The sequence below is a fragment of the Trachymyrmex cornetzi genome, unplaced genomic scaffold, assembly GCF_001594075.2.
Source record: "Trachymyrmex cornetzi isolate Tcor2-1 unplaced genomic scaffold, Tcor1.1 scaffold983, whole genome shotgun sequence".
NCBI lineage: Eukaryota > Metazoa > Arthropoda > Insecta > Hymenoptera > Formicidae > Trachymyrmex > Trachymyrmex cornetzi.
The window spans coordinates 32,815-48,067 of record NW_017300337.1 but is presented as its reverse complement, the minus strand read 5'-3'; the positions used below and the strand labels follow the sequence as shown (position 1 = coordinate 48,067).

The 15,253-nt window shown below is 32.3% G+C and overlaps 1 protein-coding gene across 1 annotated transcript in view; it reads left to right on the top strand.

Moving 5' to 3' along the window:
• Window positions 1-15,253, top strand: part of NFRKB (nuclear factor related to kappaB binding protein) — a 38,436-nt gene that overhangs the window by 5,348 nt on the left and 17,835 nt on the right. Inside the window, exons 2-11 of the mRNA XM_018521309.1 lie at window positions 2,372-2,421; window positions 4,544-4,789; window positions 12,116-12,348; window positions 12,443-12,708; window positions 12,828-13,180; window positions 13,253-13,590; window positions 13,687-13,935; window positions 14,064-14,294; window positions 14,367-14,588; window positions 14,825-15,204. Of these exons, the coding sequence (XP_018376811.1) occupies window positions 2,416-2,421; window positions 4,544-4,789; window positions 12,116-12,348; window positions 12,443-12,708; window positions 12,828-13,180; window positions 13,253-13,590; window positions 13,687-13,935; window positions 14,064-14,294; window positions 14,367-14,588; window positions 14,825-15,204 (2,524 nt within the window). The 5' untranslated portion in view covers window positions 2,372-2,415. The remainder of the gene's footprint in view (window positions 1-2,371; window positions 2,422-4,543; window positions 4,790-12,115; window positions 12,349-12,442; window positions 12,709-12,827; window positions 13,181-13,252; window positions 13,591-13,686; window positions 13,936-14,063; window positions 14,295-14,366; window positions 14,589-14,824; window positions 15,205-15,253) is intronic.

Sequence of the window (15,253 nt, the reverse complement as noted above, 5' to 3'; positions counted from 1 at the left end):
GCCAAAAATAAGTGAATTTTTTACAAATCTGAAATTTTTTTGCGTTTTTCTCATGAAATCCAGTGCAGCTGAGGTCCTGTTTGTGCGTACTTTACTTTAAGCAATAATACTTTTGCAATCCGTACATCCAATACAGAGATTTTTCACCGAATGGAAATGTGATAAAACAGGAGGCTTTAGCATCGCCTTAAGTACAGTCTTAAGAAGTCACAAACTAATCAGAGGGCCGTATTAGCATCTTAAGACATTACTTAAGACAGTTGAAATAAGAACGGTCTGTGAATACCGCCCATAGTCCGTTTTTATTTTAAAACCATCATAAATATAATGTCTTAAGATGTTAATACAGTCCTTGTACTTAAGGGATAATGCCACCCTTGAGGCTCTAAAATGATACCTAAGTTTGGGAATTTATTGCGGGTAAATAAATAACTTTATTTAAAAATTATTTGGAAGACTTTACTGTACATATATTGAAGAGCAAAAAAAAATAATTTTTAAATTTTGTTATGCACAAAATGGCGGCGCATTGATCTTGCGAAATCGCTTTTTTTTAAACATTAATATTTGCGTGCAGGTTTTCTGTGAGATGATTTATCCTGGAACAAAGCAACAAAAATGTCTATTATCTACATATAATAAGCTTCTTAAATACGTAGGAATTTTTGAAAATATTAATTTTTTTCAAAATGACAGCTATTTATAGAAAAGTACATTTTTCGTTCGAAAAAAAGCGATTTCACAAGAAGACCAATGCGCCACCATTTTGTGTATAAAAAAATAATTTTTTTTGCTCTTCAATATATATACAGTAAAGTCTTCTAAGTAATTTTTAAATAAAGTTATTTATTTATCCATAATAAATTCCCAAACTTAGGTATCATTTTAAAGCCTCAAGGGTGGCGTTACCCCTTAAGACAGTCTTAAATGTAAGAATCGACTATGAATACCGACCTGTTTCGCGTCATGAAGTTGATACTGAATGTTTCCTCGTGCAAGAAAAGATCCAGTACCAACTTCACGACGTGAAACAGGTCGGTATTCATAGTCGATTCTTACATTTAAGACTATCTTAAGTCAATCTTAAGATGTCGTAAGTCAATCCGAGGATTGTATTAACATCTTAAGACATTATATTTAAGACGGTTTTAAAATAAAAACCAACTATGAATACCGCCTCATGTTTCACAGTTGATAGTCACTCACTGAGAGACAACGCGGAGCAAAACTAGGCGTGGTTTGGCCAAATTGCACACACCATTTATCTCTTCCATCATTTCAGACGTGATCTGGCCGTATTGTCTCCTTTCAACACTGGAGGCAGGAGCCATCTAAATAATAAGAAGAGATCCCTTCCATCATGCATGGTAGTGTTGCGTGAGTGTGGAAGTTTCACTAACCTGAACTATAAATTTTAACGATTAATATCTCGATTTTTGGGATAGGGCGATGCTTATTTCTGCCAGATTCATTTGTTTCGTACAAAACGTATCGAATAAGCCTAATTTTATTGATTTTTGGTCTGCGAGGTGCTAAACTGTATAATTACTATATATTTTATGTATATATAGTAACTTTCTATTAAATTATCTTAATTTCAGCAATGTATTTAAACAATGATGCATATTAAATTGGTACAATATGCATCAAAATGATTAATTAAATACACATATATTATATATCGACGCCTGAGTCCTAGAAGGTGCTGTATCAAGAAAAATATGAAGAAAGGTGCTATATCAAGAATTGAACGAAAAACAGTCTATTTCGCATAAGGCGTGAAGATCGGTCTATGTCGGAACGCATACGAAGTACGGTTTATATCGAGAAAATGAGAAGAATGGTTCAAGTCGCACGAAATTAAAGAAGAGGTTATATAGGGCAATAGATATATTTTCTTCTCATAAATTTTATAATGACTGAGAACGGGAATTGTCTTGATTTTCAATCCTGTTTCTCGTACTCATTTATTCATGTATTATTTAATTTTCCGTAACTTTTGTGTAATTTATGAGTAGTTAATATTGCGCTATATAGACCCTTCTTTAATTTCATGCGACTTGAACTGTTCTTATTTTCTTATAAACCGTACTTCGTATGCGTTCCGACATAGACCGATCTTCACGCCTCACGTGAAATAGACCGCTTTCCGTTCATTTCTTGACAGAGACCTTTCTTCATGTTGTTTTCGATATAGCACTTTCTACGGCTAGGCGTCTTCTACGGCTCAGGCGTCGATATACGAAAGTCTCGTTTATATTTGATCCTCCCTTGTATGTATGTTTACACATTACCAAAATTAAGATAATTCAATAGAAAGCTACTAATTAGTACTCATATCAAGTGTATAATTAAACTAGAGTATAAATAGGTGCAGATTGCAGAAGAGGTGTACAAGATTAAAAAACCAGAGAAATGGAGGTTAGTTTTGATTGATATTTCTTATTAAAAGGCTACAATTAAATTTTAGCATAATTTATTATTGCAATTCATATAACATAATTATAATAATTTACTTCATACTATATATTAATTAATAACTTAACATACTAGAGCAAAATTATATATTATATACAGGTTGTTCCAAAATAATCGCCAAATATTTTATGGGCAGGTAGAGCGGACTAAACTGAGTCGAAAAGTCCTCTACCATTTTACAATTTTCGTAATAGTTAACAAGATATTACTGCAAATTGTCGAAATTTGTTTATTTATATAAACTGATCAAGAAAAATAGAAAACTGTTCAATTTTTATTGTACAGTAACACAGAAAATATAATAGCATTATTACAAACGTTATTACAAATAAAAAATCGCAAATAAGCTGATAAATCGCGAATAAGCTGATACAGAATACATGCTGTAATCTAACCTAACCCTGATCACGAACAAGTTGCTAACATGTGTAAGTTTATAACAGCTCTTTTGAATACGGAGATTCGTGTTATTACCCGAATCAATTGCTTAATCCGTTTCTGTCAGAAAAGCGGATAGGAAATGTATTTAATTTTAATAGAACAAACCGTCACGTCGCTTAGGTACGATCACTGACTTTATTCTGATTATTACAATTATGAGAGCAATAGTCTCCTTGGAGAACTATGCGAAATTAAAAGGAACTCGGAGTATTTGCTGTGGACAATCGAACCGCACGTCTTAACTTGTCGGCGTCTCATATCGAAGTCCCCGGTACTTGGCGTACCGTACGCCGCGTACGTGCTCCGCAGCTCACGCTTTTGTTTTCGGAGCACGAGCGCCACATTGAGATAATCATAATCGATCCTTATCGCGACTAGTTATCTATCGATCGCGATCTCGGCAGAGGGCAGAAGCGACCAGGCATAAGATGTCGAAATATTTTAATCAATTTCTTACACATGCATGGAATCTATTCGGGGTGATCCCGATTGACCACGGCTCGATTGGACACCACCAATCACAGCGACCGGTGCTTAGGAGCTTTGTAGTCTCAAGCGCTGTGAGTGGGTCATGTCGAATTGAGCCGTGTCCAACTGGGTGCCACCCAATCTGTTCCATATTCTCAACCCTCGATGTATTCCACATTACCTGCATGTCGTCATATGACAAATTAAGTCTTTCCGTAGCAATAAACAAGTTTGAAATAGCAATTAATCTGCATAATATTGTTCATGCAACATTATTAAAAGCGTCTGTGCAATATAAGCATTAAAAAACTTACCTTCAGTTTGTGAGAACACATTTTGGAAAAAACTGCCGTATCTTCTGACGTAACGAAAATGAATAAATGTTAATTGTAGCAAAACGGTTGGTCGGACCGAGTTCATTGCTTGTTATGACATGTTTGGTAATAGTTGCAATAACTTTCAGCGATTGCAATGCTTTGTTTAAAAAATAAGCCACTATTCCATATTAGTAGCCTATACCATAATTCCTGATTTTACCCTACATATATAGGATATAGATAATTTACTGTGAATTATTTAGGCATTGAGAGGATCTAGCTTTGACCGTTATGAACTTGAATATGCTTATACTTTGGCTACATTCCAAAACTTCCTCTCCGAGGAAGATTTTACTCTATATGCTATAGTATATATATATCGTTACGTGTACTACATATTTCGAGTAAAATTTTTCTCAGAGAGGAAGTTTTGGAACGTAGCCTTAGTATACAGGGTGAATCAGAATAGTTAAACCAGTTTTTTATCCTATGAGAAAATTATCGACTATACATCTAATTATCGATTTAACAATAAAAATCGGATGCGTGGATAACATCGTGTGAACGATACTGATCTGAGCGCGAAAACAGACGTTTGACGTTAAGTTATGAAAATTGTTACAAGATTGTATTTTTATTATGCGAAGATATTCAAAATGCACCTTTTTCTCGGTGCGCCATAACCAGTAATTCGCACAATGTATCCACGCATCTGATCTATATGACTAAGTTAATAATCAGGTATGAGGTCGATAATTTTCTCATAGGGTAAAAAACTGGTTTAACTACTCCGATTTACCTTATATATATATATATATATATATATTTACTATACATAGATAGATGAATGTTCAGCCGGTGGGGATAGTGGAGCAGAAGAAGATGAAGGAGCTTCGACACATGGTTCTAAAACTGATAGTAGCAGTAGTAGTATAAGTGGTAGTAGTACAACAACAGATAGTGAACAAGATAGCGCAGAAGATCATGCCATGAGCAGTAGTGAAAGCCATAGTTCTGCAGAGGAAGATGAAGAGGAAAATGAAAATGCAGAATTCATAATAAACATTGAGAATCCCGATGCTTTGGTAAGATTTATGTCTGGTTTTATATTTATATTTAAAAGGAAGAGCGCAATTAACGTAAATTAATAATAGAAATTATAGGCAAAGTTATTTATCTTTACATTCTTTTTCTCATCAGTGCGTTAACATTTTTGTATTATATTTTTTTTCACTTTAATCGATTTTTTTCTAAACAAATTTCTCGAATTTTAATAATTTGAAAAATCACTTTTTTTGTAAATGATTGCTAATAGCGTTTAATGAACTCATTTATTCAAAATGAGACAATTAAATTATGTTTTATTTATTTTTGAGATTAAAAAGATTATGAAAATTGGTTTAGTAGTTCTTAAGAAAAAGATATATGGTTGGTAAAAACATGATCTTGCAGAGAAGTACTTCATGATGCTGTTTGACATGATTATCATTTTATTATCACTCACATTTCTTAGAATAATTTATACTGTGTTTTTCTTTGTTTCAAATCAAGATTACAAGTAAAAAATTTTATGTATTGAAATGAAATAAATTTATACATCGAAATATATCAATAGAATAAAAGGTTGCAACCAATTATTTTACAAAATAACAAAACTTTAAAGCATTTTATTTGCATATTTCATTGTTTATTGCTTGTTTGAAATTATTATTGATATTTTCAACATTTTTAAAATTTATAATTATAATGATAAACTTGTTTAATCAAACAATATGTTGTTTAGTTTTTATTTACAATATATGTATATATATAACTTTAATACATTTTTTTTTTGGTGACGCAGGGGAAATGCATTACGCATCCCCGTCTCCCCCGGGGGAGGAAGACGGGGTATGTGGGGTATGTCTCTCCTCAGGATGTAATCCTGAAGAGTCTACCCACTAAAACCCCTGCGGGTGTACCTATCCCGGAGCATTTGGGGCCCATCCGGGAGATTCATAGCAATAGTACATCCGGATGAGCCCCGCCTTGCAACTTATTGTAGTCTATCCTTTATTTACATGAGGGTGTGAGGACGCCGACAACACACCCTCCCTTTCCCGTCTACCCATCTCGTGGGGACCTCGGGCCCCCGCCCTCGGTCCCATGGATCTTTCCCGTGAGGGCCAGACAAGTCTGGCTAGGCCTTACAGCCCTATCATTTTATCGGTTACGTTGACACCAGCCGCCCCGCTATTCGGTGCGGCTGTATGTCTCCTCCTACTATCTTTATAGATTAGGGCCACGAGGAGGGGCATCTAAGTTAAAGATGGAGAAGATACCCCTCCCCGTGGTGTCGAGGTTCGGTGTCGAGGCGCTCCTTTAGGTGGCCTATAAACCTCTCACCGCCCCGCTAGTCGGTGCGGTGGCCCCTCCTACCAGCGGTGCATCCTCGCGCACATGTTTCCTCCTTCCCCTACTGGCCCAATGGGCTCCTCTTTCTTAGCATCCCTATTTATTGCTTTTCTTGTATCTACTTATACCTACACCTACTTATGCCTATACCTTGATATTTCATGTTTTGGTCGCCGGTGGTATTACCACCCCTTCTCGCTCCCTCTCTTTGGCCTCCTTCTTGCACATCACAGTTTCACAGTACTTTAGGAAGGCTTTCTTTCCTTCCTCCCTCCTTATGGCCCTGATGACCGAGTTCCAGGTGAGCTCTGGTTCCATCGTCCCCATCATTATCGCTCTCTCTTCCGCCCAAGCCGGGCAGTACCATAGGGTATGCTTGGCCGAGTCATTTTCGGCCTCACAAAATCAGCATTCCGCCGTTGGCTCCCTCCCGATGCGACCTATTGTAGATCTGGACTAACGCACAAGAACTATCTTATAACTTACGTCTTAAAAGCACTTTGTATTTATACAATACATCTTTAAGACAATAAGCCATAAGCTAGTTCTTGTGCGTTACTAAAGATATAAGACTTAAGTTATAAGACACTGTCTTAACCTTTGAACACCACACTATTTTCACCACCTGATTTCACCACACATGGGATTTTGACTTTCCCATGTATTTAGCAGTCGCTACATATGACATTTTTGGTCCTTTCGGGTGGGAACAAAGGAACACAGCCTCGTAGCGTGATGCGTATGCGGCACTCCATAGCGGTTACCGTGTTTCTCAGATAAGAATTCGACACCAACTGAATCTTTTGTGACAAAGCATTCACGACAAAGGTTCCATCTATCGACTCACACAAAAACTAGGACGATATTTGAAGCCAACTGCCATTTATGCTGTACACGCTCTTACTTTACAGACTGTAATTACATATGTAATTATAATAATTGTATATAACTACATATGTAATTATAATAATTATATATACAATTATATATGTTTATAAATATTTATACATATTTAAATATATTTATACATGAACAATTTTTTACCATATTACTTACTACCAGTTGCTGCTGCTATGAATTCAGCATCGAATACGTTTAATATTATAATTCATTGTTTTTGTAAACATGAAGTTCTTTCATTTTTAAAGAAATGTGGTTTTTCACACAATAATGTCATACAATAACAATAGGGTATATAGGTGGATTCTAATTCCGAATTAAAATCCGTCTATATACCCTACTAATAACAATAGAAATAATTAGTTATTCTTTCCCGCCTAAAATGGCTAACGTAACCCTCGCGCATAGATATCACATGGACTGCCTCACCTCGGGAACTGAGGCAGCCCATGCACTGTTTTACGCTGCGAGCCGTAAACGTATTCCTATTCCCACTTAAATGATATATATTTTTCTATTCCAAACTTAGTAAAATTTAATTACAAAGAATTGAAAAAGGGTAAAAGTATAAATTTAAAAAATTTATTTCAAATAAAATTTTACAGTAAAAACACTTAGTGCTGCTATACAATTAAACAATACAAAATGCATGATATCACGACAAAATTACCTTTTTTATAAAAGGGTAAAAAAAGGCGCCAAGTATACGCGCCTGTATGTATGCTCCTTGAAGAAAAAAACAACTTTTTATTTCGAACCTATTCCAAACCAACTTTTCAAATTATAAAAGTAATAATAATTTAAAGAAAAAATATGTGAAATCTTTAAATTGCGCCAATTGTAAATAGAAAATACATTTCGTTGAAACACTAATGCTGTATAACTACTTTTGAGCAATAATCTCAAGTAGTCCTACTTTTTCTTCTTAAAAAATAATAATCATTTTTAATTTCTTTTAGCTAATAAAACCATGAAAAATGGTAATATTTTTATTTTTTAATTAAATAAAAGAAATCCAAATACTAAATTAAAAAAAAATTTTATGGAAAAAAACTTGGCGCCGCTAGACCAAGTTAATTTGCCAGCGGCACCAAGTTTTTTCTATTAAATTTTTTTTTAATTTAGTATTTTTTTTTAATTTAGTATTTTTTTTTAATTTAGTATTTTTTTTTAATTTAGTATTTTTTTTTAATTTAGTATTTTTTTTTAATTTAGTATTTTTTTTTAATTTAGTATTTGGATTTCTTTTATTTAATTAAAAAATAAAAATATTACCATTTTTCATGGTTTTATTAGCTAAAAGAAATTAAAAATGATTATTATTTTTTAAGAAGAAAAAGTAGGTAGTAGGATCACTTGAGTTTTATTGTTTAAAAATAGTTATACAGCATTAGTGTTTCAACAAAATGTATTTTCTGTTTATAATTAGCGCAATTTAAAGATTTTACATATTTTTTCTTGAAATTATTATTATTTTAACAGTTTGAAAAGTTGATTTGGATTAGAAAGTCGTTTTTTTCTTCAAGAAGCATACATATATTCGCGTACACTTGGCGCCTTTTTTTTCCTTTTTGTAAAAAAGGTAATTTTGTGTTTACAAATTACATTACTCTAAATATCAAAACAATTGCAGTATAAATCATCAAATAAATTTAATATTTTATTTATAAATTAAGTTTTATATATTGTGTAGTACACAGGTATTTTCATGTTTATCTTTAAGCATTGCAAGCGTCTCACCCATCATGATCATTATACTTTTTGCGAATTATAACCAGAATTATCGAATTCTATAGATGCCAACCTTTGCACGATATATTTTTACCGAGTGTTATCTTGGTTGCAAAAGTTAAAATTTTAGAAATATTAAGTTAAAATTTTAGAAATATTTATAAAACAACTCTTAAAAATAATTTATTTGCATGGATCTTGAAACACAAACCAGAATTATCGTCAGGAATGCCGAAAATTATTAGTTCGATTAATTGTTGGAATTTTGTTCTGAAATGTCATATAATAATGAATCTAGCTTAAAATTAACGGGAACACTTAATAGGCGTAATATTCAATGATATTTGGTACTTTGCGAGGAAGATGTGCCGTGTTAGAATGTATAGTTAATATGGCATTTTTTATTTTTTGTATTAAAAATGCAGAAACTTTTATTTATATCAGGAAAAGTGCTACTGAAGTTATCATTGTTTTTTGAAAATTAATAAAACGCTGTGCTAACTTCACACACGCACGCACGCATGCACGCACACACGCACGTACGCACGCACACCGAAATTTCCTAATTATATAATTATTATTACATTATTAAATTTTATTGTTTATATGTACTTCAAGGCCGGTATTCATAGTTGATTTTTATATTTGAGAATGTCGTAAGAACTTAAGATGTCATAATTATAGGGCTGCATTAGTATCTTAAGATGTTACTTAAGACGATTTTAAAATAAGAACGAACTATGAATATCGCCCTAAATATTTCTTCTAATTTTATTTCGTCTATACCAAAAATAAATAATGTATTAAAGTTACAATATTTATGTATGTATGTGTTAGAGTGGGTCGAAAAACAATTTTTTTTAAATCGATTAGGAATACCCCCCCCCCAAAGTTAGCTATAGACCTCAATATAATCTGGGTAAAATTTCATCGAAATTGATTAATATCTTCAGGTTGCCCCTCGATTTTGAAATTAGTAAGTTTACGCATTTCTTGGATACATGTGTCAAAATTCAAAAAAATATTTGAATTTCACTACAATTTCAATTCAAATCAGACCTGATAAAGCCTAGTCAAATCAGAGTAAAACTGTACATAAAACAATATTTCAGATTTAAATAAACCCAACATTGGCAACAGGAAAATTTGATAACAAAGTACAATTACATTTATTAATATTTATTTATTAACATTTGTTTGTATGTACATTTAAAATACATACATAATAACAAATAATATAAAATAAAATACATAATAACAAACACAATAATTTAATTCTTGCATTATGTATTTTAAATGTACATACAAACAAATGTTAATAAATAAATATTAATAAATGTAATTGTACTTTGTTATCAAATTTTCCTGTTGCCAATGTTAGGTTTATTTAAATCTGAAATACTATTTTATTGAAATGTCAAGACTTTGATTATAAACGAGCAATTTTAGTTAATTAATAAAATTCACATTATATTCAAATACGTATACCGCTAAAAATCTCAAACGTTTCGACTTACAAAGTCTTCATCAGTGATTAACGAAAAACCTATATTTATATAACCCCTAACAATGTCAACTAACGTATTTATAATATATAATAAAAATTATGGCTCTAAGCTAATCCTATGTACTTAATTTCTACGTTAAAATGTTACGGATCTATAGAGGTGTCCAGTCTGAAGATTGAAGAGTCCATAATTGTAAAAATTGTGTGTAACCAGTTCGTCGGTATTTATCGAGAATCAGCTCAGTCCACAATTCATTATAAAAGACAAACCGATCCAAGATTTCGTCAATAACCATCCTATTATATTCTATATCATTAAAAGTCAATATATGATTAGAAAAAACTAAATTAACATAACAATGATGACAAGTTATTATTTCACTTATGATAATTTATATAGAACAGTTATTAAAATTGAAATCAAGAATATGTCACTGATACAATAAAATACTGCTACTTGTCCAACGATTTTAAAATGGACTGATAATGTAGGTCACAAAATATATGTCGACGAGTCACGAAATAAACAAGCGTGTTCGAAAATGTTATAAAGAATGTTCGTGTATATCCTCAAGTATATTAAAATAGGATTTATCCAATAGTTCAGTGTCTTTCATTAAATTTATACCATTTCTTTGTCCCTTAATGTGAATCATTTCCGAAATGTTTCTTTTCCGGAAATTGGTCTCATGATTTAAAATTTCAACATTTTCCCAATCAAAGTTATGATTGGAGGTAATGATATGTTTCGTCACCACTGAGTGTTTGGATTGATCCAATTTTATGTTATTTCGATGCTCTTTAATTCTAGTTCGTAGATGTTTCTTCGTTTGCCCGACATAGCAAACGTCGCAATCATTGCAATTGATCTTATAGATTACATTATTATTATTCTGATGTTTATTTTTATCTTTGTGTGTCTTAATAAATTTATCTAATTTGTTGAGACAACGGTATTCTATCATGGTTTTAGATTTATTTATTATCTTGGTGATCTTGCTTGTGATTGACTTGACATAAAGAAATATAATCATATTCCTTATTGTCTCATCTTCGTTTTCAATATTTGAGTTTTTATTCTCAATTACCAAATTAGATCTGTTGACTGCCAAGTTTTTAATCCTTTTATTAATATGATCAAAAATCATCTTCAAAGGGTAACCATTATTCAATAGAATCTCTATAACCAATCCCAAATTTTTCTCGAAAAAAGATGAATTGGATAACAATATTGCTCTATCTACTAAACCAAAAATAGTTCCTCATAAGGTAAGAACTATTTTTTGTTTAATAAATAGAGCAATATTGTTATCCAATCCATCTTTTTTCGAGAAAAACTTGGGATTGGTTATAGAGATTCTATTGAATTTTTGGGGGGTATTCCTAATCGATTTAAAAAAAAACATTTTTTTTTCGACCCACCTTAATATATTTATATACATATAAGCTATGTATATTGTGAGTAAGTACTAAACTACATACTGTTTGACTAAACGAGTTCATCACTATAATCATAAATTGTTAATAAAAATGTTAAAAATATCAATAATAATCAACTTCAAACAAACAATAAACTATGTGAAAAGTGTTACTGGAACTATTGTTTTGAAAATTAATAAAACGTCATGCTAACTTCACAGACACAAACTTTTTGTGATATTTGTGTGGACAGTTGAGAATGCATTGAATGAAAAAATTAACCTTTCTTTTTATATAGCTGAAAATAAACAAAGAATAATCTATTTTTTTTAATAAAAAATGTTGGCATTTCTATAATTTTTAAGTTATTAAAATTTTTATATTAGCTTATTAAAATAAGTATACAATTATTATTATACTTTGTTAGTCTAATTTTTAATTTTAACAAATTGATTTTTAGAGGTGGGAAACTTGCATTGCTGCTAGTATCAAAGTAAAATTACCGCAGGATCTTTGTGAACATCTTAGTATCTTCAAGGAGATGCTGGATTATCCACGTTTCTGGAATGAGTGGCTTACTGAAAGTCAACGAGAAACATTGTACAATCTTTTGCCTACTTTTCCAAAAGACTCCAATATAGAAGCACAAATGGAGAAATCGCTGCAAATGTTGTTCAATAGAGAAAACGACAGGTAGTAATTATTCAAGATTTTTCACCAAATGAGAATAATAGACTGAGTTCTGAAATTGATTTAATTAGAGCATTTTAAATAAAATGTATTATAGATTTGGTGTAACAGCATTGGACACGTTTCACAACCATCTTTCTTCTGGTCACTATCGTCCCGATATTAAAAGAATACGTGGTTTGGTTCGTAAAGCGCAAAAAAAAAGATCGTTGTTCGAGGAACGGAAACGGTCATATGAATTAGCAAATCAGCTACTAAAATCGCGAGAAAGTTTGTTATCAAACGCATATAGACAAGGTTTCAATCAACCAGTAAACCGCACAGTATCTAAATTTCATTGGCGCAAATCAAAACCAATAATAGGTGAGTGTGTCTGCTTTATATCTAATATTACTTGGCTGTTTATATTGCTGACATACTTAGATCATTTGGCAAAAAAATATATAATGACTGTAGAATATTAATATGAAAATAAATAATAGTTGAAGAAAAGACTCAGTTGCGCTATTTGGATGAGCTAAACGCAGTTCGGGCAGAACTTAGAACTAGCACGAGATTGTCTGCTGATACAACATCTGAAAACGAAGAAAATTATCCTCATTATCAAATGACTGGAGCTAAACAGAAGAGGAAACGACGTTTTACTATAAATCTTCAAGGATTATCGGTTAAAGGCCTACAGCTTAGTCATGAAGACGATACAATTCGACCTGTATTTTCCACCTTGCAGCGAATGGAATACACTTCTAGTAGAGCATTGTTTGTACGTGAACAAACAGAAGAAACCTACCGAGCTATGTTAATTGCACATAAAAAACGACGTGCCCGTCGTGACGTATGTATAATACTTCATTATTTTGTTACAATTACTTATTTAAGCAATACTAACTAAACTATGTATACGTAGCTTCATCCAGAACTAAACACTCAAGGAATTGCGCTTGCCGATCTGACACAAAGATCACAAATTGGTCAGAAGCAGAAACTTACAATTGGCAATTCTATGAAAGTTACACCTGCTAAGAAGAAGATTAAATTGGAACAGAATTCGTTATGTCCGCCCGCACCAAAATTGACAAATTCCAATTCTGTGAAACACGAAAGCGATAACAGTGATTACTCCCATACAACGGACGACAATAGACAACCTAATATCGTAGACATAGATTACAATAAAATGACAACACCTATTAAATCGGAACCTATTGAGACATATGAAGCACTTCAAGTAACCAAAAAGAAAATGTAATTATGTTATTAGCTGTACACGCATTAGATAAATAAATATAAAATATTATAGGATTGCTTTTAATGCGTTTCTTGTGTATTTCTCATTTACAGCAGCCCAGTAACTCAAAAGGGTATTAAACCAACACTAGCCAATTTACCAGAGATAAAAAAAGAAGTCGAAGATATAGAATATGACAAAGTTAAAACCGAATTAAGTTTGGGCGTAAGCGAAGATGTGCTGGCTGAAACTGAAGAAGAAGAGGAAAATGAATCGAAAAAAGAGCTTGACTTAGACAGTATTGATATGATGCAATTACCAATCCAACTTGATGATGGAATTGATATACTCGACGATGTCAAGTAAGTTTACTATATTATGTATAATAGACAATGATTGTAATAAATTAATAATTAGATAATGATTCTAAGCAAAACAATGATTCTAATCAATTATTAATTAAAATGTTTAAATTAAATTAATTTTATAGGTGCGAAGATGAAAGAGTTATATCAATACCAGAAACGAAAATGATTGTATCACCTAGTGAAAGTATAAATGTGAACAACGGGACGGAATTGATGCAAGAGACGCACACATGCTTTTTCTCACTGCTGAGAGACGCTTTTACTTCTAAGGGAGAGTATCGAATGAGTGCGACAGAAATGAAGGACGCAATAATGCAGTGGCAAGGCAATCCTATTTCACCTTTAAATGATTGGTAATACCAAATAAGACTTTTTCGCAATGTGCGCGATCGTAAGTAGCATTTTTTAATAAATTCATGTCGCAGGTATTCTTTGGTACCTTCATGGCCTACTTTAGTACCATTAGCTCTCGGATTTCTTGCTGGCGAATTAATGTATTCTCAAGATTTAGATCAGCGACAAGAACAAGATCAAGAACTCGTACCTTATCTGGAAAATAAGGGTCAAGGCATATACGCATGGATTGGTGCTGGGAGAGACTCTGATGCCCGATTACAGGACTTATGTACAAAATTTCTTATGTATAAGTAAGAATTGTGACAAGCACTAATTTTTTGAATCTTTGATTGCTATATTATAAAAAAGTTATATTATATTTGAATTAAATATGTGCATTTTTTTATTTAATCAACTTACTCATTTGCTCGTTTATTTGCATATCTTCTTAAATTCTCTTGAGTATTTTTCGCAACAAATCATGAGTTAAACAACATTATTAATAGAAAAATATTTAATAATTATACTTTCATAATTATAATTTTAGAGATATGTTGACGCCACCATATACTCAAACTATTAGTACTGTGACATCTACAAAATCGCAGCTTTCTCAACTATCTTCTAATAATAATATGAGCAATAACGCAATCGTTACAAGTGGAATTCTGCAAAGTGGTAGAAGCGGAAGTCCCGCACTGGAATCTACCAATATGGATGCTAGTGCCACTGGAACTGACTGGGAACCACCTCGGCCGCTATTTCCTACAGAATGGAAAGTCCGTCCGTCTACAATAGAGGAACGTGAGGAATTCCGAAGACAGGAGCGTATGCGTTACACTGCACCTCATAAGGCGTTTACTTATCGCATGCACGGTTACGCGTCCGTAGTCGGTCCTGTCAAAGGAATTTATCAGCATAATGTTGGTATGTTCAATTCATGCTTTGTAATACAACGAGTACTAGATTCGAATTT